Genomic DNA, 27,612 nt, shown 5'->3' on the forward strand with positions numbered 1-27,612 from the left:
CAACCAATTTGCTTTTGGTTCGCCAGGTATAAACGATCACATCAAATTTTTTTATTTATTACCATTTATAGTGGTCAATTAATTTTGTATGATACATCGATTGTGTTTTTAATTCTCATTCCAAATATTTATTCGCATGCTTTAAAAATAAACAACGTTCATATTTTTTTATGCAAATATTAGTCTTTTAGCCAACACCGGTGAAACACGGGCTAAAAGCTAGTAACATATAAAGGTCAAATTAAAACCTTTAAACTAATTTTTGATTTGACCAACTAACTAGTATTGACATATAAATCTAATTTTTTAATAAAAAACCTTTAAACTACTCTTAAAATATCCTAAATAATTTTTTTCAATAGTCCTGGGTTATTTAAACTACTCTTGAAGTATTATAAACAAAAATATTAATTAAATTTTTTATAACTGTTTTTTTATTTTTTATAAAAAAATTTAAAATACTCTTGAAGTATCATAAATATTTTTTTCAATAGCCTTGGGTCTGACGACTAAGTCAGATCCAATAGTCTTGGGTCAGGTGGTCATGCCTTCACCCATCACGTGCCAACAACTTTTAAAATAAAAAATAAAAGAAATAACACTCTATGGTCTCCTGAACATCTATAATGTGGTCCACAGTACAAACACTTATGTATATAGTACCAATAATAATTTTCCAACATGATATATATATATATAATATTTAAAAGTAAAAACAAATAATTTCTCACGCTAAAGGAATGTTTTAGAATGTAATACAAACTATATTCTTGTAAATTTTAAATTTTTTTACTTAAAATATTTTTTTTTATACTATTTTAATATATTGATATCAATATATATTTTTTTTATTTTAATATTTTTTTAAATAAAAAATACTTTAAACTATTATTATTATCATAATTTCAAATAAACACGTCTCACACTCGAAAAAATTCTCTAAACAGGTAAAAAAAAACGACCACAACAGTGAGTGGACACAGAGAGATATTCCATTTCCAAATACACGTTCCCTCTCTCTCTCACTGAACACACCAAAAAAAGCAAAAAGGAGCTACGCAGTTTACAGATTCCTCGTACTATTTATTCTCCTCTTTCAATTTAAGTTTCTTTCAAATTTCACCCTCAGATTATTTACTTTCCTTCAAATCTCCGCCGCCGCCCCCGCCGCCGCCCCGCTCTCTCTCGCTCTCTTCCTCCGTAGTGTATAGTTTTAGTTTCTGTAAGAACTGAAGGTATAATTAATTGAGTTGAATTTTTAGGGTTTTTATAATTATCAAACAATTAATAGCAGAAAATTAAGGAAAAAAGAAAAGAAAAAGGAAATGGAGAATTACGAGCTGGTGAAAGACATAGGATCTGGTAATTTTGGAGTGGCAAGGCTGATGAGGCACAAGCAAACCAGAGAACTGGTTGCCATGAAATACATCGAGCGTGGCCGCAAGGTAAGTAAAACGAAATCAAATAAATAAAAACATTTATTTTATTTTATTTTATTTTTAATAACAATTAGAGTGTAAGTGTAATGTTAGCTGCGGCCTAATTGAGATTTGATTTTGGTGATTAGATTGATGAGAATGTGGCAAGAGAGATTATCAATCACAAATCGCTTCGCCATCCCAACATAATTCGGTTTAGAGAGGTTTTTTTTTAAATATATTTTTTTAAAATTTTATTTCGGTGCTTTTTGTTCAAGGATTTTTTATTTTTTTTGCAGGTGGTGTTGACGCCAACTCATCTTGCTATCGTGATGGAGTATGCTGCTGGAGGAGAGCTGTTCGAGCGGATTTGCAATGCTGGACGATTCAGCGAAGACGAGGTTTTTTTTTTTTTTTTTTTTTGTTATTAAATAAAAAAATGCTGAATAAGTTTGATTTTTTATTTATTTTCAGGCGAGGTATTTTTTTCAGCAGCTTATTTCTGGAGTTAGTTACTGCCACTCTATGGTAAAAGCAAAGTATTATAATTTATTTAGAGGTTTCGGTTGCTGATAGAGTTTTGGTTGGTTATTTACTTTAATTTTAATGATTGGCAGCAAATATGCCATAGAGATTTGAAGCTGGAAAATACGTTGTTGGATGGAAGCCCAGCACCGCAGTTGAAAATATGTGATTTTGGTTATTCTAAGGTGGTTTGAGAAAGCCAATTGTTACCATTTTATGTTTTTGTTTTGGTTTATTTGTGGTGTTTGTGAAATTTTTATCTTCTTATCCATGTTATTTGTGTAGTCGTCTTTGCTGCATTCGAGACCCAAATCTACAGTTGGTACTCCGGCTTATATTGCTCCGGAGGTTCTTTCTCGGAGAGAATATGATGGCAAGGTAAGACTTGGATTAGTCTTCATGTATTTGTTTTCCTCTTAAGTACGGACAACTTCTTTGATACAACACCACTGCTAGTTCGCCTTCACCTATTAAAGCACTAACACCCAAACCAGGAAAGAACAATAATCTGAGATCATGGGTTGAACAGCTTCTATATTTGTTTGAACTTTTACTTTGATTTAAGTGACAACAGGCATATTAGATTGTAGTCGGTGAATTGGAGAAGATTTTATCCTGAAATGCCTTCTCTGCACCTGCTGATAGTTTGCACACAAGCATATATCATAAAAAATTAGCTGTTTGTTCACATTAATGTTTGATCATGTCATCCTCAGGAATGCTCAAGACCATTACAGTTGCATTTCTTTTTGCTTTGCTTCAATTGTTTTCTTTGCAATATCAACAGGACAAATTTGCATGTTAATGATTCGAGGTTTTCATGTTTTGAATGAAACATTGTCGTTCTGTGTTATGCCCTTAGGGAAAAAAACATATATCTGAGTTGGATGGAGTTGACTTTTTGAAGCTGCATATTTTGCTCAGGAATTTAGACTTTGTATAAAGGATTGCTGTTTAGGGTTCAAGCAGAGAAGAATTTCATGGACATTTGAATGGATTCACTTATTTGGAACTTCATATCATTTATCATCAGGATATTTGTGTGTGTGTGTGTGTGTGTGTGTGTGTGGTATCACCATCTGAAAGTTATGATTTAAATAAGCAGCTTTCCTACAGAGAACATCATGATTGGTTTACACTCCTCTCTTTGTACTTTGTTATATGGTAAACCAGCTGCTCCTCAGGTTGTAAATTTGAACTTAATCATGTTTAGATTTAAGCTTTAGAGACTTGAGCTATCAGTTCTCAATGAAACTTGTTTCAGCCACTTGCCAATGTTTCGGTTTCTAGCCATAGTTGAGTTCAGATGGGTATTTGTTTGTTAGTTCATCAAAAGAGCCAAACACTGACAGTTGCAAGAAGACTGTGAACCAGATGAAATTGAGATTAAGGCTACAACTGGCAGATCTATGGCTTATTTGTTTGTTAGTTCATCAAAAGAGCCAAACACTGACAGTTGCAAGTAGACTGTGAACCAAATGAAATTGAGATTAAGGCTGCAACTGGCAGATCTAATCTTTAGATGGTTTTCTGTGATTTCTTCTATATACACATATTGTCTGAAACTGAATACTCACAGGTACAGGTGAAAAGAAGTGAAGAAAAACCTTAAAAACCTGACCCCCAACCTGTGGTTTCAGGAGCAATAAACTGGCCTAAGAGTCTGATTTATTCTGTATTAAATGTCTGAGTATTTTAGGTGAACCAATCTCAAGGAAATTTCAACTTGGTCGTTAAGATGGCTTGATATTTTGTAATTGCCAACAATTTACCTCCAATGACAGCCTTAAAAATCCCCAAACAGATTGTGAAATCCCAATCTTAAATGTAAAAGGAAAAGGACCCTAACTGCTCTACGTCCGTAGTCAACCCTTTCCATTTAGAACCCAAAGCTGGATTTTGCTTGCTAATACTCTATGACCTATGCTGCAAGGCTATAGTTATCATCCCTATGGCTTGTCAGAATAGCATACACCGCTGTGTTTCTCTTGCGTCTTTCAGGTTTCTAGTTGAAGTTGTACTTCTGTCATTTTTTCTCTTCTCTGTCTTATTTCAATTTCATTTTTACTTTTAGTTGTCGACCATTGTGAAAGGCAAGCTTCAGTATTGTATAAACGATGAAGACTCAGAAAAAAATTGTCCATGTCAATCAGAACTTTGTTTTCCTTCTTCAGTTAAATATTACATGTTTGCATGTGATATGTAGTAAATAAACGTGCTTAAACTTCATCCGTGACCTGGAAAGAACCAAGACATGCAGATTTAAGATCTGAATATTTAGAAGGTCTTCTTAGCGGACATGAATATGTCTCACTTCGCAGGTTTGTTATAATTTTCATTTCTGCTTGTCCAGTTGGCGGATGTCTGGTCTTGTGGGGTGACTCTGTATGTTATGCTGGTGGGAGCATATCCGTTCGAAGATCATGAGGACCCAAAGAATTTCAGGAAAACAATCAATGTATTATATTCCTTTGCATCTCTCTTCTATTCAAATTATCCTTTATTTTTCACTGTCCATGGATTTTTTATTGTTTATCTGCAGAGGATAATGGCAGTTCAATACAAGATCCCTGACTATGTCCACATATCTCAAGATTGCAGACATCTCCTCTCTCACATATTTGTTGCAAATCCGTCCCGGGTATGCATGAACAAACCTTGTCTAAGAATAACAATCAACTTATATTACGAAGGAAACATTGCACTGCTATGCGTTGGTAGATGTCCTTTCATTGAGTTACACATCATAAGTATTATATTGGGAAATTAGTATTTCTTTGGATTTCCTTTTCGTGTATTGCTGTTCTGATAGAGTATTTTGATATAAGCCTACTTTTTGTTGCATTCTTTGCTGTTTAGATGTGGTACTTTTAATCTTGTTTCACCCTCTATAACATGTCCACTTACCATCTAATTCTGCTGCATAATTGTTGTTATTGATGCTATTTCTTCTCATCACCCCTGTAGTAGTTTTAAATTTGTCAATCTTTGGCTTTTCTGCTTTTCTTTTTTGTTAGAATTTTGTATCGGAGACCAGGAAGACTGAACTAGGGATTCTTCTTTCAGTGCTTGTTGATGCTTTTATTTTTCCTTTTGTCATATAGTGTGCCATGGGTACTTGCATGCTATTAGATTTATCAGTCCAAACTTCAGCTAGTAATTTGGAGTGCAACTTTTATTATTGGATCTTATGAATAAATTTAATACATGCCAATTGTTTTACTAGGGAATTTGGATGCATGTTCTTTTGAACATATCAAGAACCCTCATAGCACATGTATAGAATTGTTTCAGGTCATAGTTTGTTTTTATGCTGGTACCTGTTCAATAGTTGTAAAGTCACTATGTGTTGTCTCAAGAAACTTGAAATGTATTCCACACACACTCAGAATGAGAGAAACTAATGGACCCCAAAATAAGTAAATAATCAAGGAAAAGGAATGAATGATTGTTCGGTTGATATGATAAAAGGATATTGAGTATGCATCATTTTGTGAAGAGAGAAAATAAGCTTGTTCATGAATGATTCAGGGTCCATTGAACCCCTGAGTTCTTGTCTGTGCAAGCTTGTGGATGTCCATTAAGCACTATGAGAAAAAATTGTCCCCCCCTATTGAAAGCTAAGGGTGTAGAAAATCTTTAGAAAACAATGATTGAATTTGTTTATTGATAGAGTTAATTTAAAGCCATTCTTGAGGCCTCAGCTCTCTTTCTATCGGGGATGCAGAAAATTGTAAAAATAATGCTTTTATGGTTTATTTATAGTCCGTAGATCATGTGTGTTCTTGTTTCTCAACATGTGTCTGAAGTGATGTCTACATCAGTGATGGTTTCCTTCAGGATGTGCAAATGCAACATAGTAGCTCACAGCCTTTGATCATCCATCATTATCATTTCATGTTCTGTTTTTATCACTTTCTTTGTAATGACTGCCGTAACTGAGCATCTACATTTCTAAACCATGCGTGTTCTTACAGAGGATCACCATTAAAGAAATTAAGAGCCATCCATGGTTCTTGAAGAACTTGCCAAGGGAACTGACAGAAGCAGCTCAGGCCATGTACTACAGGAGAGAAAATCCCACCTTTTCTCTTCAAAGTGTTGAAGAAATCATGAAGATCGTGGAAGAGGCAAAAATTCCCCCACCGGTATCCAGATCTATTGGAGGCTTTGGCTGGGAAGGAGAAGAAGATGGTGACATGAAGGAAGATGATGCAGAGGCTCATGAAGAAAAAATCGATAACGGGGAGGATGAGTATGAGAAGAGAGTTAAGGAGGCACAAGCAAGTGGGGAGTTTCATGTGAGTTAAGATCCATCCTCTCTTCCTTGCACATTCACGGTCTTAACCTCATCCTTTGGATATTTATAGGATCCTTTGAAGCTTTGTGTAAAACTGTGTGTCAGTGAGCTGGTCCTGAATATATGTTTGTGAATCCTAGCTTACCGGTTAGGATGGGTGTGAAATTATTGAAATTAGAGTCATCATCGGAGTCATAAACTTTGAATTCAACTGTGTTGAGCAGGAAGGACGTCTAGCTGTTTAGATCCTTGAATTAGGAGGAGGTTCTGAAATACCTATCAGAGTTATTTATACAAATTATGGTTTTTGTTTGAAAGGGTTAATATGATTAGTGTGACAAATTATGGGCTTTGTAAGGATGTCTCCTTAAGTATCATGTACATTACTTTTACTAAATATACTAAAAGAACTAAGTTTGGTGGTTACCGTAACTTTTTTTTCTCTTCAGTTTGTGTTTTTTAACTGAATCCCCTTTTCTTTAGTATAAGCTCATGAGATGGTTTGAAATTGTGAAAGAAAGACAAAATTAAAAGATTGATTACCAAAATATAAAATTCCTTCTTCATCCATTTCAATTCTTTTTGTTTTTGGAATTTTCATTGTAGTTTTCAAGTTTATTTTCCTGAGTTTAGGAAAGGTGAGGGAAACTTGTCATAAAATGACGAAGGAGAGAGAAAATGATCGATTGATTATATTTCAATAACAAAAAAGCTAGATTTTGGTGTAAATATGTTCTATTAGATAAGAAAAATTTCTTGGAGGTGTTTTTAGTCTATTATCTTGCTTGAAAAGTGAGGTCGGGGTTGAGAGATATTTTTTTTAATTTGATTTTATATTTTTTAATAATTTTAATAGTGTTTTGAGTTGAGAGATTGATTTATTGATATTATAACAATGCTTATTAGGTTTTTTTATGCAAAAATAAGTTAAAAAATAAATTTTATCATTAGAAAAATCCCAAGTCAATTTTTTAACCATTGGACAACATTTTCTGTTTTTATTTTATTTTTTTTAAAATGGGTGTACAGTATACACAAAAAAACCAAAAAAATAAATGGGTAACTTATTGCTCATTCGCATCTTTTACACAAAAAAAAAAAGAAAAAAAAAAAGCTAGGTACATGAATATAGTCTTGTAGCCCAATGGCCATTTTTTTAAATGAATCAGGTGCGTTGGGTCATTTAAGTCCATGGTTTATTATGTTATTTTTTTTTTCAATTAAAATAAATAACTTCAAAACATACTAAAAATAATATATTATAGTATTTTGAAAAGATTGTTGAGCTTTTTGTGCAATCCTTTGTGATTTCTTTGGTTTTTCATGAAATTTTGTTTTTTAGATTTTTTACACATTTTTTTAAATTATTATATGATTAAATAAAAAAAAGTTTTAGTATATTATTCTTATATTTTTTAATATATTCACGGAATAACAATGAAACAATCAAATTTTTTTATTAAATTTTATTTTTATGATTCTATTAATTTTTTGCTTCAATAAATAAACATTTTGATAAATAAATTGTCAAAAAGAAAAAAGATAGCATTAAGTTGCCTTTTTTTTTTGTTTTTCGGTTATTTTAGAGTTTATTGGATATTAATTCTAATCACCTTGGTTTCTATTAAATTAAGTACATTGTTATAAAAAAGTTATATTTTTTTATTGGGAAAAATAAATTATACTAACAAATTACTTTTCTATAAAATTTAAATTATTAATTTTCTTATAAAAAAATCATTGACATAAATGTAATAAAAAATAATAATAATTGGATATCATGACTTTTAGCTTCTTAATTTAATATTTTATTTGGGTCATTCCTTTTGGTCGTTATTTGATTTGTGCATCATATATGTCCTAGTTAAAAAATCTAAATTGACCTATTAGGTTGACTTGAAACACCATCTTGGAATTATTTTTTTTTGGTAACACTAAGAGTTGAAAGTTTGTTTTTATGTTGAAAGATAAACTCGGGTCGATTTGCGACCTAACTTTTAATTTGTTGCTTAAAATAATATTGTTGTTATTATTTGTTAAAATAAATTTGAAGTCAATCAGATTGATTCTTCTGATTTGTGATCCATATCATGTAATTAGTCTTTCCCGGAATTGGGTTTTATATCTGTGATATATATAATTCACATTATCAATTGGCTTATATTTTTTTGACTGTTATTTTTATAATGGATCAAATTCTTCCTGGAGCTATAAATAAATATTAGATGCTTGCATCTCATTCTAACTAGACCGTTGTCATATTGACCTCAAATATAGCTTCCAAATGCGACCCGCTTTGAAGTGCCTCATGTTATGTGGTTACATGGTGCTGTAATTGACTCAAGCAGAGCATATAGTTTCATTTCTCACTTTATTATAATGAGATGATGGTAAAAATAGTATATACACTTTATGATTATTTTTTCAATTTATTGAAATTTTACCAATTAAAAGCATCTAAACTCACATAAATCCTTCAATTGGTCAAGCACGTGTCAATTTCACAAGCCAATAATATAAACTACGTGGTAAAAATTATTTTTTAATGTGTTTTTTATTTTTAAATGTATTAAAATAATATTTTTTTATTTTTAAAATTTATTTTTTATATCAACATATTAAAATAATTCAAAACTATTAAAAAATTAATTTAAAATAAATAAAAATAAAAAGTTAATGAAAAATTAAATAGCTTCAATGACATACACAAGAGAGATAAACATGGGTACCTTTTATACATTTAATTATATCTAAACTTTGACATGTTAGTTGGGTCACGGGTGGGATGTCTTTGAAAGGAATATTATTATGTCTCAAAAATATTTGTTGAATAACATTCCTTGTATAAATATCAAGTATTTTAGATCAAGATCAGTCTTCTTTCACCGCAGAATCAGATTATTTAAAAAAACAATATTCAAGTGTTAAAATGGAGTAAAAAAAATATTAATATTGGTTAACCTAAGTTAACATAAAAAATTTATAATCACGATAATTAGAACTGAGTTAATTTAAAATATCTCGTTAAACATGTAACCCAAATCATGAGAGTAGAATAACTCGATAAAAAAAAGATAAACTCTTTTTAAAAAATATATATATATTAACTTTCCAAACCTGAAACCTGAGTTATTAGAATTTTTATTATACTAAAGGATTAAAAAAATGATGATCAAAATTGAAAAATAGATTTTATATTTGATTGAAGTGGAAAATTAAAATTAAAAATAAATTTAGTTAAAAGACAAAAAAATAAAAAGAATAATAATTAAAATTGACATAAAAAACAAAAAAAAAATTGGTTTGATTAAAAGGTGAAATTGAAAAGAATAATAACTCTTACAAAAAGGCTAAGAAAAAATTAAAAATCAATATGATAAGGACCGAATTAAAAAACATAATATTATCAATCTGAATTAAAAGTTGAAATTAAAAACCAATGGAACTTTTACAAAAAAAACTGAGGAAAAAAAATCCAAAGAATAAGGATGGAATTGGAAAATCTAATATTTGATAAATTGTGATTGAAGAATAAAATTAAAGACAAATAACACTTCTATAAAAGGATCAAAACCAAAAATTAGAAATCAAAAAATAAAAACTGAACTTGAAATATTAACAACCAAGAGAGCTTTTTTTTTTTTTTTTTTGAGAGAGAGAGAGAGAGAGAGAGAGAAGTGCAACGTTGACAAACTAGACCACCACTAAAGAGATGCGTTGCACCAATAAAAAAAAGAGACGATGATACTTCATAAAACACAATAAAATGGTAATTTTAGATGCTGGCAGACGCTGCGAGCACCGCCCAAAAAATTTAGGCGCCTTCCACATTTTCACATGCCTCTAAGTGCATTACAAACTACTATTTTTTTTTAAATCTTTTTATTTAGCTAAATACTAAATTGACAGAACATGGTAATAACAAAAAAATCTTTAGAAAAAGATGAAAAAACACATGATTCCAGTTTGACTTCCAATAATATTTTAATCATTTTATTATGTTTTATATATATATATATATATATATATATATATATATATATATATATATATATATATATATATAAAAGATGAAATTATCTCTCATCTTCCATGATAATATTAAAAAAAAAAACATTTTAGAAGTAGCCCCTTAATGGTATTATTGAGATTTTTTACTTTTAAGAGTATTTCACTCCTTTAATGTTCTTTTAAAATGGGGAAGAGACATAAGTGACTCTAAACAATTTGAAAATGACTCTGCACCCCGTGAAAATACTTTAAAGTCGCTAATAGATAGTTATAAATTTTTTGATTGGAGAAGCAAAGAAATCATTACTATTTCAATGAATAATGTAAAAAGTTTGTAGCTATAGTAATCTTTCCCAACAGTGTTAGCTTCTTTCAATATATTTATTTAACACTAGTTCCTTAATCTAGACGTTATATTTAATTAATTTTATCTTTTGATAGAGATAGAAATCTCTCCTCTATCATATATTATTCTTTCTTGGTCTATTAAGTCAACCTTTTTTTTATATCAAAATAATATAATTTCAAGATTTAAAAAAATAATAATAAAATAACATGTTTTAGTTAAAATAAAAATTTGATTCAAAATAAACTTCTGCTCCAGTAAAACTCTAAATTAGCAAGTTATCCGATCATACCAAGTTTTTATAAGTACTGTAAATACATCTAAGACTAAAATATATCTCTTCAAAGAATATTTCAATCCTCGAAAATCACCAGGAATTGAGATCAACTCAAGGCAGTCACTTATCTTTAATTGATTTGGTAACTGTTTTTTTTGCTTTTTTCTATGGTGGGGAGATTGTTGAGTTGGGTCTATTGTGAACTGAGTTGTAATATTGCTTTCAGAGCAGCTTATGTTTTCTCAAATGCACATTCATCTTCCATGTATCTTACTCAATCTGGTTCTCCCTGTTTTCCAGCAGGCTCCATTCTTCCATTGCACTTTAAAAAAAGAGAACTGGCCATATAATAGCTTGTTTTGCTAGGTATATTTTATAAATTTCTCCACTTATTGGCTCGAATTACAAATCTTTTAAGCATATTGTTCTCAATATATATGCTTCCGATATGAAAAGTGATTACACATGTTTGTAGCTTCTGACAAGGCTGAGGTGTATGTGTTGTGGCATTAAGTATGAGAAGGAAGTGATCATTTGTAGACGAAGGGGTCGCTTTAAAGATGTTAAAATCATGGTTGATAACAGTCTATAATTTTTGTTTTGCCTTCCAGGATCTGACCTCTACCTGGCTCTATTTTAACTACTGTACCTGTCGCCAAATTTTTGTTACCCTTTTTAACTTGCTGATGGAGTTGAAGATGTTCTGCATTCTCCACGACCTGCTTTCCCTGTTCTTCTCAAGCCATGGAACATCGCTTGTTGAATCTGATCCGATAATCCAATGGGCGGGCTGAGATAAGGAACAAGATGCCACTATTTATAAAGCTTTCCTAATTGCAAGAAGATAACCATGAATTAATAGCAACATATTATGTAAGATGAAGGTAGATTTACAAGACAAAAGGTACAATAATTCTTCAGAAATTTGGAGTCCATCAGCATAATCATCTATTCAGCAAGAATAATATTGTTCTTTCTACAATTACAAAATTCAGCTTTGAAATTCTCTTCCTGCCCAAGAACACCATCAACATGTATATATAACCTCGTAAAAATCGAATTCACATCCATATCTATATTAAGCTCTTCTATCTATATGATAAGCTACTAGCTCCATTCATTTTCTTACATTTTGACAAATATACCTATCTCATAAAAATACAAGAAAATGGTGCAAGTCACTCATTTATCCACCAACCAACCTGACAAACACTATTCTGCATAAGCTTCAAATAACCATTCAATGGCTTCCTTCAGTCTTCGAGGTCCGAGTCTTTGAGATACGACTGCACATATGATAGTTAAAATAGCTAACTTGTGTTAGTTTTGGAAAAATAAACAACGCTAAACTACAAAATGCAGAATGAAGCCATGAAATTCAGCAGACAAATTATTTTCAATCCCACCAGAGTTGTGCAGTGTTGTAAGCTTGGAATGGATGCCAGCTTTGAACAATTCCATATCCTTAAACTTTTAAGAGACTTGAAGCCATGAAATTCACCAGACAAATATCTCAGTTCATCACATCCGTCAATTTCAAATTGTACAAAAGATGAAAGACGACATATCATAATGCTTTTCAACTTAACTCAAAGGGAGGATATGCTAAAGTTAATTAAGGATAATCTGCTGCATTCTCAAAATAGAATGGCCCAGCAAGCAAATAGGAAAAGAAGTGAAAGAGTTTTCTACATGGGAGATTTAGTTTATGTCAAGCTGCAACCATATTGATAAAAATCCATTCACAATCGAACTTCTCATAAATTAGCAGCAAAGTACTATGGTCCTTATCCAGTTATTAAGAAGATTGGAATAGTTGCTTATGAATTAAAATTACCTGCAACAACAGCAATCCATCTTGTCTTTCATGTTTCTCAGCTGAAGAAGCATGTAGGCAATCAGACTATCCACTATTCCACTCTGATCTTCCTACTCCTACAAATAGATCTCTTCTGCAACCACAAAAAATTATCGATAGAAGAATGGTCAAAAGAGGGAATGCTGCAGCTATTCCGTTCTTGGTTTTATGGAAGAACTTACCCTTGACAGAAACAACCTGGGAATATGCTGATGAATTGTGCTTGAGGTTTCCTGAATTTCACCTTGAGGACAAGGTTATGGTATGCATTGTCATAGCTGGAAACAAAAAAAGAAGAAAACAAAACATAGAGGGAAGTGGGATCGATATGTTTGGCAGTGTGGTAGCGGTTGCTTTTCAAATAACTTTTCATGCTGAAATGCATGTTAATGATGTTTTTTTATTTTTTAAAATTATTTTTGATATCAACACATCAAAACGATCCAAAACATACAAATCATATTAAATTTTAACAAAAAAAAAAATTTAAAATTTTTAAGAATTCGATTTACACCGCGTTCCCAAACTGAACGAAACGATTGCGTTTTGTGCAGCCTTTTTAAATAAGAATAAGTTGGAAAGAATGGCCAGGTGTAGCCTTTTTAAATAAGAATAAGTTGGAAAGAATGGCCAGGTGTGGAGTGTCACTCTGGCAATAGGAAAGTAGAGTTTGTCTTTATATTCCCTGATCATTGGAACAGAAAGGCATGAAAAATGAATGACAGACATTTTCCAAGATTCTCTCCCTAATCCTCTCGTTCTTCCTCCTTTCCATCTCCTCTAACAAATTCTAAGAGTGTAACCACCGTTCTCCTTCCTACCTATCTTTCTCTTCCATTGTTATATCCTTAAGGTTCACCTTTTTTTTCTCTAACTTGCAGCATATTTTCAGTTTCATTTGATTTGCTTTTTTTATTTATTTCCCACACACCTTTACCATTTATTTTCACTTCGTTTTAGGATGGGCTGCCATGTTTACTTTGGCTATCATAGCTACTGCCCTAATTAGCTTCTTTACCATCGTGTCAAGTTTTCTGATTTTGTTCTTTAATAGAGTAACGGATGGTTAGTTGTATTTTTTTTTTCCTGAAAAGCATGGTTGTGTGCTCTCTTGGTTTCTTTCTTGCATTTGTTTTTTGATTGTTTTCTCTATGTTGTTCTTGGTTTTGGTTCTTTATTTTTTTTTCTCTTGGCAATCTCTGGTCATTGTTAATTTTTTATTTCGATTGTGAGTATGGCTGTGAAAATTGATTTTGCTAAGTCTTTGTTGAATGTTTTTGGGCGGCTGTATCGGTTGTTTTGATCTATTTGCTCTGCATCTGTTTTAGCTTTTGATTATTTTTTTCTCTTACAATCCCTATTTGGTGTTTTTTCTTTGGGTTTTTTTTTTTTATTATTTTGATAGGTTAACCAGAAGATTTGACATCTTATACATTGGTTTTTTTTGGTTTTGGATTTTGTTTACTAGGTATGCCGTGTGGGGCCTCTTCTCCTGCGTTTCCAGCTGTGTTGGGTGAGCTTATGTGGTTTTATTTTGCTGGTAAGGCTAACCATTGAGGTCCTTTACTAGATGTTTCAACACTTCCAAGGTTACATATTTCATAAAGGATGATGTACGAAGTAGTTTAAAGAATTCATTGGTTGCTAAACGTTTAGTATTTGGTTTTTTGAAACTTAGATGTGTGTTGGTGTTTTAGAATCATGGTCATGAATGGACTTATGGTTGGTTACAGAGATGTCAGATTTTATTTAGGCATTCAAGCGTGATTCTGTATCTTGTGGATCCTCTGGTCCTTTTTTTGGTTGGTTGTGAGGAACTTTTGGTCCTGCATTTCCAACTTTGGAGCATGGGCCTATGCTAATCAGTTTATGTTCCTTGGTAGGGAAGCATGCGAGCAGTTAAGAATTAGTCTTGGCTGCAAAAAAAATATCAAGCAGCTGTCGCTTTTAGTTCATTTGTTATGACAACTTGTTGCTCTTTTCTCTTTTGATAAAACCTATCGGTTGCTTGATGTTTCTTTTAGCTATGGTTTCCCTTTTCTTTTCTGGGTTTTCTCTTTGATGTTAACAGACTTCATTGTGCTTCTTTCTCACTCTTACTCGGTGCTCTTTGCAGGTGCTGCTGTTCTTCTGTTCTGTTGTATATCTCTGATATATTAACAGCTTGATTTATCAAGATCTGTTTTATACTGTTGTCATGGTGTTCATGTCCCATGGACGTGGTTGTCTGGTCTTTCTAGCCCCTTTGCTTTCATTTTTTGCTTTTCTTTGTTGATTTGGTAACTGTGTTTTTATTCTTTTTTCCCCCTTTACTAGGGTAGGGAGATTGTTGAGTCGGGTCTATTGTGAACTGGGTTGGAATATTGCATTTTGTGCAGCTTATGTTTTCTCAAATGCACATTCATCTTCCATATATTTTACTCAAACCGGTTCTAGTTTGTTTGGACAGGAAATAGAAAGTGGCATATGCTTCCTTCTGGAGATTCTTGTCTTTGTAGTTTTTGACAAGGCTGAGGTGTATGCGTTGTGGCATTAAATATAAGAAGAAAGTGACTAATTGTACACGAAGGGGTCACATCACATGCTGATGCTGAAGATTTTGGTCTACGTTGATGTGTTTACTAATTTCTAGCAAATTTTGACTTGGAGTCAGTCGGAGTCATGTATGTACCACCTCTCTTGGTTCCCTCTCCCTTATTCTCTCTAGTTGTCTACAGTTATATGATTGCTGACTTTTCTTTAGTATAGTGTTGTTTTCTTTTCTTTTATTCTACTCTTCTTTCCTCTTCCCTTACCTTTGTTTTCTAATTTTTATTGTCGAACATCTATCACTTGCCTTATTGTTTTGCTGTCAACTCTGCTAGGATCACGCCCATTCTCTCCTCAATCAGCTTCTTGGCCTTCTTTCAAGGATCTGATGGTACATCTCACTTTTTTTTCTTTCGCTTATACATGTTCTTAGCTTTTCATAGTTGTTATTTTAAGTACCGCTCCCCCACCTTTACTCAATCTGTATCCACCTTTCTTTTAAGTTTGCTTCTACACAGTTGTTATGCTTCCAGCCTCCATTTTTACCCCGGAAGCAGTTCCTTTTGTGTTTTTTTGCTGCCGCAGTTATTTTCTCTTATACATTGTGCACGCACTGTTTTACCTCTTTTTTTATCCAACATTTCGTTTCATTTTGCTTGCTTAGCATCCTATTCATCAGTAGATTTATGACTTTGCAAGGTGCTGTTTATGTTGGTGCTCTGTTAGCGATCTCGGGCCCTATAATTAGGTTTTTTTAAGAGGCCTTTATTCTTCTCTTTTTCATTTTTTTTGTTATTTTCGTTGAATTTTCCAGCCTGTTGTGCATCACATATGCTTTTGTTGTGATCTTTGTTTATGTAAATTTGATAAGGCATATGACAAAATCCTGGTTAAATGATTTTTTCTTTTGAGGTGAAAGATATTGGAAAACCGAAGTTGAAAAATTCAGTTGTGCATGAAGCGAATGAGCCTCTATTAGAAAATCTGAGCATATATACAATTAGACATTGATGAAGAAGAAGCAATAACGTATAAGTTAAAAATCATGAGATCTTTTTTGAAGGGAACATTGAGCAGAAGAAGAAACTTACTTTGCTGGTGCAAAGAGTTCTAGCTTGGAAAATACTGTTGTCCTATGGTTTGATTTGGTTGTTAAATACGAAGCATCATGTTGGGAGATTGAGATGCAATTTTGGAGTGATTGTGTTCCCCTTTATAAGCCACAACTAACATGCTAGGATCCTCCAGGCTCCTTTCTACATGGGTTCGATCCATGTGACCTTTTGACCACAAGTTGTTAGATATAAGAATGGCTGGTGTATCCTCAGAAACCCTTGAGCTGTCGATTGAAGAGGGCTGGTTTTACCATTTCTGTTCTACCTGTTGTTTTCAGGAGTAACAAGTCAAGTTTTTGGTACTTCATTTTTATGTTAGCAATTTGTTTTGCTATTGTTCTGCAATTTTCTTGTATCTTCTGATATTCTTAATCTTGGGTGTCATTATGCTGAGCGTTGCATCCACTTTGAGCAGGTCTTTGGCATTCTACCACAGCATTACCATGACGACTGGGATCATCCTTGTAATACTTGTGCTTCTTTTTCAAGTAGTGTAGTTATAAAGCCTTAGTTCTTGAAATTGTGAATTGTGATATCGTATCAGTTAGCCATCCCTGCCGATTCAAGTTTCTTTGTGCATTTTGGTGAGTTTGATTGTTCATTCCTCAAGTTCTTTTTTGGAACCAGCATTTTTCTTCAAAACTATTTTCTGTTTTGAGCTCAATAAGAAGGTTTAAACCAAATTCTTGCGTTGTAAGGTTTATTCTACAGATAGAAGCTGAAGTGTGTTTCTTGACCTGAGGATCCACATTCCAATAAAGACCACAGAAAACTGTGCGTCACACATTTATCCTAATAAATTACCACTAGTCTGCATAAGCTTCAAATAACGATTCCATGGCGTCTCGTCCTGGAGGTTCCTACAACAGTTAAAATAGCTAACATGGTGTTAGTCATTGAAAGATAAACAACGCTAAAATTCAAAATGGTTGGAGTTAGATAATATATTACCAATATATAATTTGAAAAAATGTTTGAAAAAATGTTGGAATAGTAAAAGCTAATAATGCCATGTGATAGTGTACGGAATCAAATTTAGGTTATAATAGAAAAAATCCTCTGCATGCAAAGTAAATAAAAAAAAATATTTAAATCCCAACTTATTTGTACACGTGTATGCTCTATTATGATTGTTGGGATATGAGAAATCTTGGGCCACTCAGAGCCGTTCTCCTTTCTACAATTTTCTGAGAGATGTGGACATCCCCACCAAATCTGAAATTTCTTTAATTTGGAGAGGCGTTGAATGGCTGCTGAGCTTGGCAGATACTTGAGATTCTTGCAATTCGCAATCTCAAGACGTCGAAGAGAAGAAAGGTTGGCCAACCATTCTGGCAAAGCTTCCTCAAATTCCTCTCCCTTGAAATCCCTTATAGATAATTTCTCAAGGGCAGTGAGGTGTTGAAGTTGATGGGGGTACACTCTTCAGTTTATCCCACCCCCATATCTGTAGTTTTTGAAGGGACCCACTCAAGTTGAGGTGTTGGATTGAGTTTAAAAATCCTGCAGGAAAAGCCTCCATCTCCTCTGAGAAACAACCACCGATGCTCAATTCCTTCAGTTGGGTGAGGCTGCCTAACCAATCATCCTCTGGGATATCTCTCAAACAGGGACACATACTGATTTCTAATTCAACAAGAGAACGTAATTGTCGTAAACCATGCCAATCAATATTGATGAGCTTCTCACATGATGAAATGGTTAATCCTTGAAGCGAAGACAGTTCTTGTAAATCACTGATATGGATAAGCTCTCTACAATTCCTTATCCGCAATTTCCTTAGAGATGCGCAACATTGTAGTCCGCTTGGAAGAGCTCCCAATTTACACCCATAAACAATCAATCTCTTCAAAGAATATTTCAATTCTCGAAAATCACCAGGAATTGAGATCAACTCACTGCACTGTTGTATACTCAATTCCACCAGAGCTGTGCAGTGTTGTACGCTTGGAATGGATGCCAGCTTTGAACAATTCACTATCCTTAAAATCTGAAGAGACGCGAAGCCATGAAACTCACCACATAAATATCCCAGTTCCTCACATCTTTCAATTCTAAATTGTACAAGAGATGAAAGACGACATATCGGAATGCTTTTCAACTTGCCACAACTCCAAATACTCAACTTTTCAAGACAAGGAAATACTTGATCACCTTCTCTACCTGGTACTATCCATTCTTCAAGACCATCCATATCCTCCAAAGTGAGTTCTTTTAGTGCTGGAAACAGTACTGCTGCACCGCCACTGCTACTATAGAACTCATTGCCTATACATTTCACATTACGCATTCCACTCATCTCTAGAATCTTAAGGCGAGGAAGACATCCAAGTGCTGGGAGTTGTCTGCACTTGCTGCAGTCTTTCATTCTCAGCACCGTCAGATTATTGAGTGGCAATGTAGACATCCATGATGGGAAATATTCACCTCCATAACCCTCAATTGTCAAGCTTCTTATGTCTACGTGAGGCTGCAGGCCTTCTAGCACATACTCGTTGTTAACATTGCGGTTACCTTCAAGGCTCCATTTAAGCACCAATTTGTTCATTCTTTTTCCACGCAGTTTTGCCTTCTCAGCTTCTTCTCTGTCTCTCACTTGCTCAAGCTTGCATATCTGCAATTCTCCTCTTAGTTCATTCAAACATCCCAGCTCTTCAACCATATGATTTTGACCCACAACAAAAAAAGGCAGAGTTTGAAGGCGTGTTAAGAGTCTCACCTCAGCTGGCACTAGCTTTGGATCATCAAAATGAAGATGTCTCAAGCTGACTAAATTTCTCATTTTCTTGGGAAGCTTTTCTAGTGACTTGCAATCAGTGAATCTTAATGTTTCCAAATGGTAGAGCTTGGTGATGGATTCCGGCAATGCTCTGATACTGGTACGCGAGACATCAAGATATCTCAAATGCCTCAGCTTCCAAATTGAATCGGGTAACTCTGTGATATTAGGCCCTCGCAATTTGATAGTTCTCAAACTTTTGAATTTCCAAGACCCATTGAATACATCAACCATTGAGAAAACAGTATGCAATTTTCTAGCATCATCCGCTGGAAATATTGACTCGACATCCCCACAAGAAATGAGATTGAGATGACGAATATGAGATGCACCATCTACAGCCGAACCCGCCTCCAGATTTAACGTTTCTGATTTTGAGACCTGTAATGCAAGATCATGCACAAAATCATGCATCTTGCAACTTGTTACGATCTCATACGCATTCCTTTCAACATCTTGGAAAAAGGAATTTGCATGCAAGTCATTGAAATACTTGTTGCCTTCATCTTCCATCCTCCCATTTGATGGCCTGAGAAAACCTTCAGCCATCCAAAGTTGAATTAGCTCTTCCCTTCCGATTTTAAAATCTTTAGGAAAAATGGAACAGTATGAAAAACATTTTTTCAGTGATGGCAATGACAAGTAATCAAAACTGAGTCTCAATATGCGCAAAACTTTATTTCCATCCTGATAATCCCAAATTCTACTGTTTAGAATTGACTTCCACTCCTGTGCCTGCTTTCCGTGAAGAGTTCCTCCCAAAACTTTAGCAAGTAATGGAATCCCTCCACATTTCTTTGCAATATCTTTTCCAATAGACTCCAAGTCCGAAGCTATTGTTTCTCGTCCACCCCTGCTCACCTTTTGCTTGATAATGGACCAAGATTGATCATCTGAAAGTTGCCCTGGCTCGTGCTGACTCCCTGGAGAAGTCTTCATCGTGTCCGCTACTTCCTTAATGCGCGTTGTTACAACAACAGCATTCCCATTCTTATTGTTGATTTTTAACAGTTGCTCCTTCAAATCATTCCACTTATCATGGCCTTCCCACACATCATCAAGTACAAGAAAAAATGTCTTCTTTTCCAGCTTTTCCTTAAGTTTTTTCATAACTGCATTTAGATTGTTCAACATAGTTCCATCAACATCTTGCAACATCTCTCCTAAAATCCTCCCTTTACTAAAATCATTAGAAACGCAAACCCATATTGTTACATCAAAAAGCTTTTTCTCCCTCACTACTTCACAAATTTTTTTTGCTATAGTAGTCTTTCCGAGGCCACCCATCCCCACTATAGGGACAACAGATAGAACTTGTTGATCAGTCGAGCCAATCAGCAATTTCACAACTTTAGAGACATCATCCTCCCTTCCTACTACAACTTCTGAGCTTTCAAGCAAGGAATCTGTCTCTCGCTCTATATCCCGGATAACTTCAGGAGCACTCTCTACATGTTGAGATGCGATTCCCAGCCCAAAGCCAATTGCAAGTTTCTGAATCTCATCCATTGATCCATTGATCTCCTTAACTTTTTGACCCATATTCAGACGGAATGCAACAGGGTTGTGCAGTGAAAAGCAGTCACGTACCTTTCCCTTCTTTTGGTCTTTTCGGAGAATCTCATAAGCAAACTCGTCTAGAACATCTTCAGCATCGTAAGCTACATCTTGTAGCTTCTCCAGCCAAAGCTTCGCAGACTTGTCTGTTACTGGCCTTCTGGCTGCATCTTGGAGCACAGCTTGGATCATGGTCAAGGACTGGTTGAGCTTTTGCAGCTGTCCCTCCAATCCCCAGGCAAGTCTGATCCCTTCAGCAGCTATGGAACTGACCCTTGTCAAAGTCTCCTCCATGGCAAACGTAAGAAAAAGCTCTGCTGCCATATTCTCTTGTTTTCTTTGGGAAATCAGAGAAGAAAGATTGAGGAAAAGAGAGAGAAGAATGGTCTGAAAGTTGTGAAATAGAGATGAAATGAAGAGTGTTTTGGAATGATGAGATGCGTTCAACTTGAAAGCAGAGGTCCCTCCCTCCCTGTACTAATTGATTGATGGCAGAGGCAGCATCTTCCACGAACCACTGCTGTCAAATTAGTCATGCAAAGGCGAAGAAAATGACCCATGGCTACTGAAAGGAATGGACTTGCTTGGGGATTGGAAGGCCAGCTGCAAAAGCTCTGGTAGGAAATGAGAAACACACAAGATTAACTCCTTTTTCTTCTATAATATTTTGGAATGCATTGAACATTAAAGCAGAGAAAGTTGCATGAGGGTCCCTTCCTCCCTATACTAATTGATTGGTGGCTGTTGGCAGCATCTTCCACGAACCACCACTGTCAATTTGTCATGCCATGGCTAATAAAATTCCACACACGCCTCTGTCGGCATATTGTATTTAGTACGACTTTTTGCAGATTTTTCCTTTTACATTTTTTGTAAATTTCTCACTACAGTTTTAGCTACAGAACATCATGAATGTTCCCACCTACGCCATGAAACAAGACCTTTCTAAGACTCCACTTTCTTATTTGGTCTCTCTATTTAGAAGGCGGGATGAAAATGAGAGATCCCACCTCCAGAAGGATATTGCTAGACCTTTCGTCGTCTGCATATGTAGCCAGCCACCTCCCTCGATCCATCAGAAAACTGAGAGAAGATCAGTTCCTCTAAAATGTTCATATTAAACGTAGGACAGACTGAAAGATTAAGCAACTTATTAATCTATGTATATTGAATTTCCTTAATTACTCTTTCTAGTACACGAGAGCTCACAAGAAAATGGTGTGAGCATATATTTTAATAATTTCTTAATGCATATATATAAATGTGATGAGATTTATAAGTTGTACACGAGAGCTCACAAGGAAGCCGTTGGCCGGCCAGTTGCTTTCTAGGATTGGACTTTTTCAATCAATGTGATGAGATTTGTCATATGATTTGGTATTGGTGGAGTATGAAGGCATACATTCACTACTTGTTCATATGCACCAGTCCTTAACCTCATTATCCATTTCCACGTGCTTATATAAGTCTATTCCCTCAATAGTTTACAGAAGTGTTTGCCTTGTGATCCTGCGAGATGCCCCGTTGCCTAATGATGACTTTATAAACCACCATTCAGAATTTTCAAGACCTAATGATGACTTTGTCTAGATTGGCTGGTCACAGGTGGTAATGTGGTGGTTGTTTTTTAAATAAATATTTTATTAAAATATATATTTTTTATTTTTTTAAAATTATTTTTTACATCAGTATATTAAAATAATTTAATAATAATAAAAATATATTAATTTAAAGTAAATAAAAAAAATTTAATTTTTTTTAAAATACTTTTAAAAAACAGAAACATACAGACTTAAATGTCTCGTTTTTGTGAACTCACCGATTGCTCAGGTCCTTCATTTTTTTAAATTACCTTGTGTCTACTCTCTGCCGAAGTCTTTTTTTTTTTTGTTTTTGTTTTTTTTTTTTGAGGTAACGTATTCTGATGAAAGGAAGCAGTTGGCCGGCCGGTTGCTTTCTAGGATTGATATTTTTACGATGAAGAAAATAATAGAGTTTAGGGGAGTGGATCCCAGTCCCAATTTACCACAAAAATCTCGAATCAAGATATTAACAGCCGGAAATACTTACTTTTAGACTCCGGTGTTTAAGTTGACTATTATCTACCTTCTTATCTTGTTCTGGTTTCACATCAGTAATATCTCTTCAATTGTTTTTTATATTAAGATTACCTTACCTTTCAAATCGCTAGAAGATATATTAGAGAATCTTAAAAAGAAAATAAACTAAGTAATTAATTCATAAGCTCACATCAAAATACCTAAATAAAACAATCAATCATACATAACACCATTGTTTCATAGGTAAAGTTTTTTTTAAAATTATATCATATTTCTACGGGTTATTTAAATTATTTTTGAACTTATTAAATTAAATAATTAGTTTAATTTGAAATTTGAGTTAGGCAAGAAACCGGGTCGATAAGTTTCAAAATTAAATTGTTTAATTGAATTTAATGATATTGCCAAAAAAAACTTCATGCTCAATTATTTTTTAAGTTTAGAAAAAAGAATAGTATGAGCTTGAATAGAAAAAATATTATTCTTTTAATGTTAGATAATGATTTACATTTCATAACAAAACTTGATTTCTCATCAAATTTATGTGAATTTAGTTTAAACTCTTAATTAGTAATTTCTTTTTTGAATTGTTGATTTATATAAATGAATTTAAAGCTTGAAACTTCTTCTTTTTTTTTTTTATAACTCGGAGTGTCCGGGCTAGCTTACGCGTACCACGACTAATCTCCGGACCCACTGAACACCCTGCAAGCCCAGTAGACAGGGAAGACACCACGGGGGTGACAGGCGTGCACGCTGAGGCTTGAACTCAGGAAGCAGAAGCAGGGAAACCCTGCCAGGACCGCTGGCCACAAGCCTCGGTGCAAAGCTTGAAACTTCTTGCTGCTGCTGCCGCTGTAAGAATATCAATGTAGCTATTTTTTTCTTTTACCAGAGTTTGTATTTACTACATATTTTTCATGTAAACTAAGCAAGACGTATATCATAACGCAGGAGGGAGAGAAAACTCATAGAAACAATCAATCTAGTCATACGACATCGTTATATATTATTTAAAAAAATTAATCATTCTGTGTTACTTTCCTGGAAGCAATAGAATTTTATTAGTGACTGCATCCTGACCACCCTATGATTTATTATGATCAACAAATAGTTCATTCTCCAGTCTAGATTTGATTCTGTCATGGATGAACGCCTTCCCATCATTATTTGTGTGCAAGAATATGTAGCACTTTGAACTTGTAAGGTTGTAGTCTAGGTTTAATTCTTTTTTAATTTATTTATTTTGTTGTTGTTCTATTTAGCATCTGCCTGCAATATCAGCACCTTAACTCAAAGATCTATCTCTGCCCCCATATAAAGTCTCTTATTTATGGACTTCTCTTCTCCTGTTGCTTGTAGAATTCTTCTTCTTTCTCCCTGTCCAATTATCACTGGAAAACTCCATCTGGTTGCCGACTTATAGCAGCTGCATATCCACCCTTACAAGGACTCATGCACACATCTGCTGCCAGGAATTTCTGTTGCTGCCGATTCTTTTCTGCTGATTTCTGCTCCACCTGGGTCCTCATCAGATCCATGGTGTAAAACAAGAAATTTACGTGATTTTTGGATCATTTATATCTCTACATATAATGGTTGATATAATACAAAAGAGAGATGAAGACTTCTAGAGAGAGGAGTCTATTAATGATGGTGACATCCATGAAAGGGTCCAGAAAAGAAATAAAGACCTGGAATTACAGTATAGTTTTCAAGACTTGTTGAAGTTTCTAAAACTTTTTGGATGAATTAAAATCGACTTCGAGGTTGGAATGAGTTTGTAGAGGCTGTTGAATTTACTACAACTAATTAAGTTGCTATTTTCTTCCTGTGCATGCAAATCTTATATCGGTGGAGAAAAACTTAATAGAGAGACTATAATGCCTTGCTCAGATCACATCAACGCTGCAATTTAGACTTGAATAAAATTACTATTAGGATCAAACTGGCTCTATCATTCTCAGCAAATCAGAATTTGTTTTCCCCATACAGATACTATAAGCAGGCAACCTTCTGTGTATCTTAATCAAAATGATTCAACTAGATATCGAATAGTGGCATCTGAGCTTCATTTTGAAACATATTTGAATAATTTCCTGCCACTTCTCCTGAAAACATGGTGTGATTTCTTGAAAGTTATCTATATATCATTTAAAAATAATCACAATCTAATTAAAACACAAACCCAAGATTTATTTGAAAAAATACATATCAAATAATGCATTATTTTTTTTAAAAAAATTAAAAATAAATAAATTAGGTCAAGCCTAACACTTGACCCAATAAAACAATGGCCCGCATGCGGGCCTGCAAGGCCAAGCGTAAGCACAGACCTTTATTTTTTTAAGTTTAATGGGGCGAGTAGACGTGTCATCCACTCTAAGCATTTCAAAAAAAAAAGACGTCTGCATCAGCAAACAACGCATCGTTTACACAACCTAGAATCCGGTCACTGTGGCGGTTGGAAAATCAGGGTCCTTTGTTATTTTTACCCAAAAATTCAATTTATATCCATTTTTTACTCAAAACTCTTAGAAAGCACCCTATAGACCTTCTTGAACGGCCGTCAAAAAACAACCCAAAACCTGAAATCCACCAAACAAAATATTTCGAAGCTCAGATCTATTTTTGTTGGTGTTTTCAAGGTAAACAAACACCTAGTCATAACTTCCCTCATCATAAAGAACCTTTTAATGGTCAAGACTGTTTGATAGCTGAAATCTTTTCAAACGATCACTTTTTCTCTCTAAATTGGAATTCGACGGCTTCCTCTCTCTCCTCTCACCAAAAAAGAATTGAAAAAAAAAGAGAAAAATGAAGTTAAGTACTAACATATATTTTTTAAAAATTTAAGGGATTGGTCACCTAATATCTATCTAAAAAAAATTAGGGACTAAAATGGCTTTTTTTTTCCATCTGTTTGGGTGATGTTGGTGGGCTTTGGTCTGGAAGCATGATTGTTTTTATTCTTGGGCTATTTGTTTCTTTTGCTTGGGCCTGCTACCTATTGTGTTCGACTCATCAACTCATTTTGCATCTGCCTTTCACTCTGCCTCTCTTCACGTGGTTTCCCGCCCTGCCCTTCTCTCTCAATTGAAGCCACCAATGGGAGTGCATCTCTTTGTCCTTTCAATTTACAGTGTTGGCGCGCCTTGCTAACTTTTTTTTTACTGCCATCCCTGGCTGCTATTTCGGCTTGCTGTTTCTAGGGGTGGGTGCTGATTGGATGAATTCTAGGTTTGATTCACTAGTCTTCCTCGCTTGATTGATGCTCTGGGATCGCTGCCCATGAAAGACGCTCCCATCTTAGCAAGTTGTGCAGGATGTTTAGGGTTCTGTTTTGTTGGGATGGGTGCTAGACGAACGTGCTTGCCTCTTCAACTGGATTTGGTTTCGATGGCCCATTCCATCTTCTTTGATTGATGAGAGTTTAGGTATGAATTTTCAGCTTGATTTGAATCTTGCATCAACTTTGATTGATGAGAGTTTAGGTATGAATTTTCAACTTTGATTGATGAGAGTTTAAATTGTCCCTTCAATTTACAGTGTTGGCGCACCTTGCCATTAAAATTGGAGTTTGATAATAATTTTTCTGGACAAGTCTTTGTATTAAAATTGTATCAATTTCTATATGAATCTTTAAAAAAACTTAAACTTTAGGTGTAATGGAATCTACCCAAATAGACACGCTATAACTGCAATGTAAGGAAATGACTAAATTACTTACAAACTTGATAAAATAGTCAATTGTAAAAGATAAAAATATGGTTTATAAAACTACTAAATACTAATTAATTATCATAAATACCTCTAGGTTTTGGGGTTCCATTTCCATGTACTTTGCGAGGGTTTCTTGGACGGCAAGCCAAAAATGAGATTAAATCTAAGCTATTGATATAAAACCATGAGAAAAATCCAATGGTGAATAGGAAATCCAAGTCATCTTTCCATGTCAAAATGATTTCCCTCTCATACCAAAACCTAAACCAACCATTGGCGTCATTTTACAACTGTCATAACTGAAATTTCCTTCTTGTCACAAGTCAAGTTTGATTCGAGGGGAGGAAAGAATTGCACTGGACATAAGGTTGTTTTCAAATCAAATGAACCTTAGACAATATGACCATTATGATTTAGTTATAGCTATACAAGAGTTTTATTAGTGCAGGGTTTGTTAAGAAAAGATGCCACGTATGGCCAATAGCAAGAATATAGAAAGTTATCTTCATATATAAGATCTGTAACAGAATTGGAGAAGGATAATAATTAACATAATGAATGAATGTTGAGCTGAATTCGTGGAATTCTGCTTCTATCTCTCTCTTCTTCTTCCATCTGCTCACTAACCTGTAAACACCATGACTGGAACTTGGCTACCAGCCATTTCCATCACTAAGGCACCTCTGGATGTTATCCAGATTGGTTCCCACTCAATCAGACACGCAACACTTCTCCTTTTATTCTCATTCTTAAAATCTCTAAGTAGTTATGATTTGTTTGATTTTTTTAAATCAATTTCTGGGTTTATCTATTTTTGTGTGCTTGAATTGATATTGGGTTTTAAAATTATGGGTTCTTTGATTTTTTTGAAGAAATTGAGTATCCCGGTTGATTTTTGAACAAACTCTGTTTCTGGGTGTTTATAGTTTTGTGTTCTCAGCTTTATTTTGGGATTTTCAATCATGGTTCTTTGACCAAGCTGAACAATGAAATTGGCAACAGCCCTGACAACTGGTTTTGGGACAGGTTTTGAAAGTGCCCCAGAACATATGGAATCAACCCAGATAGTAAATTGGAACTCAAATCAAGATATTGCAGACTAAGGAGATTCTGG

General features: G+C 34.1%; 2 protein-coding genes and 2 long non-coding RNA genes across 7 annotated transcripts; 2 read left to right on the forward strand and 2 right to left on the reverse strand.

Annotated features, from left to right (window-relative positions):
- The first annotated feature begins 963 nt into the window (after window positions 1–963).
- Window positions 964–6,669, forward strand: LOC7461545 (serine/threonine-protein kinase SRK2A). The gene is made up of 9 exons (XM_002303126.4): window positions 964–1,445; window positions 1,568–1,642; window positions 1,718–1,819; window positions 1,893–1,946; window positions 2,036–2,128; window positions 2,229–2,321; window positions 4,297–4,401; window positions 4,486–4,584; window positions 5,921–6,669. The coding sequence occupies exons 1-9, from the start codon at window positions 1,326–1,328 to the stop codon at window positions 6,251–6,253; spliced, it is 1,074 nt and encodes a 357-aa protein (XP_002303162.2). The 5' UTR covers window positions 964–1,325; the 3' UTR covers window positions 6,254–6,669.
- Window positions 6,670–11,246: 4,577 nt separating this feature from the next.
- On the reverse strand, window positions 11,247–13,266 carry LOC112326908 (uncharacterized). 2 transcript variants are annotated; one of them, XR_002980921.2, is made up of 4 exons: window positions 12,918–13,266; window positions 12,715–12,829; window positions 12,080–12,163; window positions 11,247–11,707 (listed from the first exon to the last, which is right to left on the reverse strand). It is a non-coding gene; the product is annotated as an uncharacterized LOC112326908 (long non-coding RNA). The 2 variants fall into 2 exon arrangements; XR_008058727.1 differs by having other exon boundaries at window positions 11,247–12,163.
- A 185-nt stretch (window positions 13,267–13,451) lies between these two features.
- Window positions 13,452–17,104, forward strand: LOC112326854 (uncharacterized). 3 transcript variants are annotated; one of them, XR_008058726.1, is made up of 4 exons: window positions 13,452–13,588; window positions 14,204–14,275; window positions 14,852–15,398; window positions 15,600–17,104. It is a non-coding gene; the product is annotated as an uncharacterized LOC112326854 (long non-coding RNA). The 3 variants fall into 3 exon arrangements; XR_008058725.1 differs by lacking the exon at window positions 13,452–13,588 and adding an exon at window positions 13,623–13,800; XR_008058724.1 differs by lacking the exon at window positions 13,452–13,588 and having other exon boundaries at window positions 13,812–14,275.
- A 659-nt stretch (window positions 17,105–17,763) lies between these two features.
- On the reverse strand, window positions 17,764–24,316 carry LOC127905087 (putative disease resistance protein RGA1). Its single transcript, XM_052451416.1, has 3 exons — window positions 24,179–24,316; window positions 23,445–23,630; window positions 17,764–21,102 (listed from the first exon to the last, which is right to left on the reverse strand). The coding sequence occupies exons 1-3, from the start codon at window positions 24,314–24,316 to the stop codon at window positions 17,764–17,766; spliced, it is 3,663 nt and encodes a 1,220-aa protein (XP_052307376.1).
- Between the last annotated feature and the right edge of the window lie 3,296 nt (window positions 24,317–27,612).

This window comes from Populus trichocarpa, chromosome 3 (genome assembly GCF_000002775.5).
Source record: "Populus trichocarpa isolate Nisqually-1 chromosome 3, P.trichocarpa_v4.1, whole genome shotgun sequence".
Lineage (NCBI taxonomy): Eukaryota > Viridiplantae > Streptophyta > Magnoliopsida > Malpighiales > Salicaceae > Populus > Populus trichocarpa.

Excerpts from the sequence above, each read along its gene's own strand:
- LOC7461545 (XM_002303126.4), top strand. The coding sequence starts at position 1,326 with ATGGAGAATTACGAGCTGGTGAAAGACATAGGATCTGGTAATTTTGGA. Across the intron at positions 1,643-1,717 it reads ACATAATTCGGTTTAGAGAG|GTGGTGTTGACGCCAACTCA; the intron begins GTTTTTTTTTAA and ends TTTTTTTTGCAG. Across the intron at positions 2,322-4,296 it reads GGAGAGAATATGATGGCAAG|TTGGCGGATGTCTGGTCTTG; the intron begins GTAAGACTTGGA and ends CTGCTTGTCCAG.
- LOC127905087 (XM_052451416.1), bottom strand. The coding sequence starts at position 24,316 with ATGGATCTGATGAGGACCCAGGTGGAGCAGAAATCAGCAGAAAAGAAT. Across the intron at positions 23,631-24,178 it reads TAAGTCGGCAACCAGATGGA|CGGCAGCAGCAGCAAGAAGT; the intron begins GTTTTCCAGTGA and ends ATATTCTTACAG. Across the intron at positions 21,103-23,444 it reads GGAGATTAGTCGTGGTACGC|ACCATTCTTCTCTCTCTTTT; the intron begins GTAAGCTAGCCC and ends CACAACTTTCAG.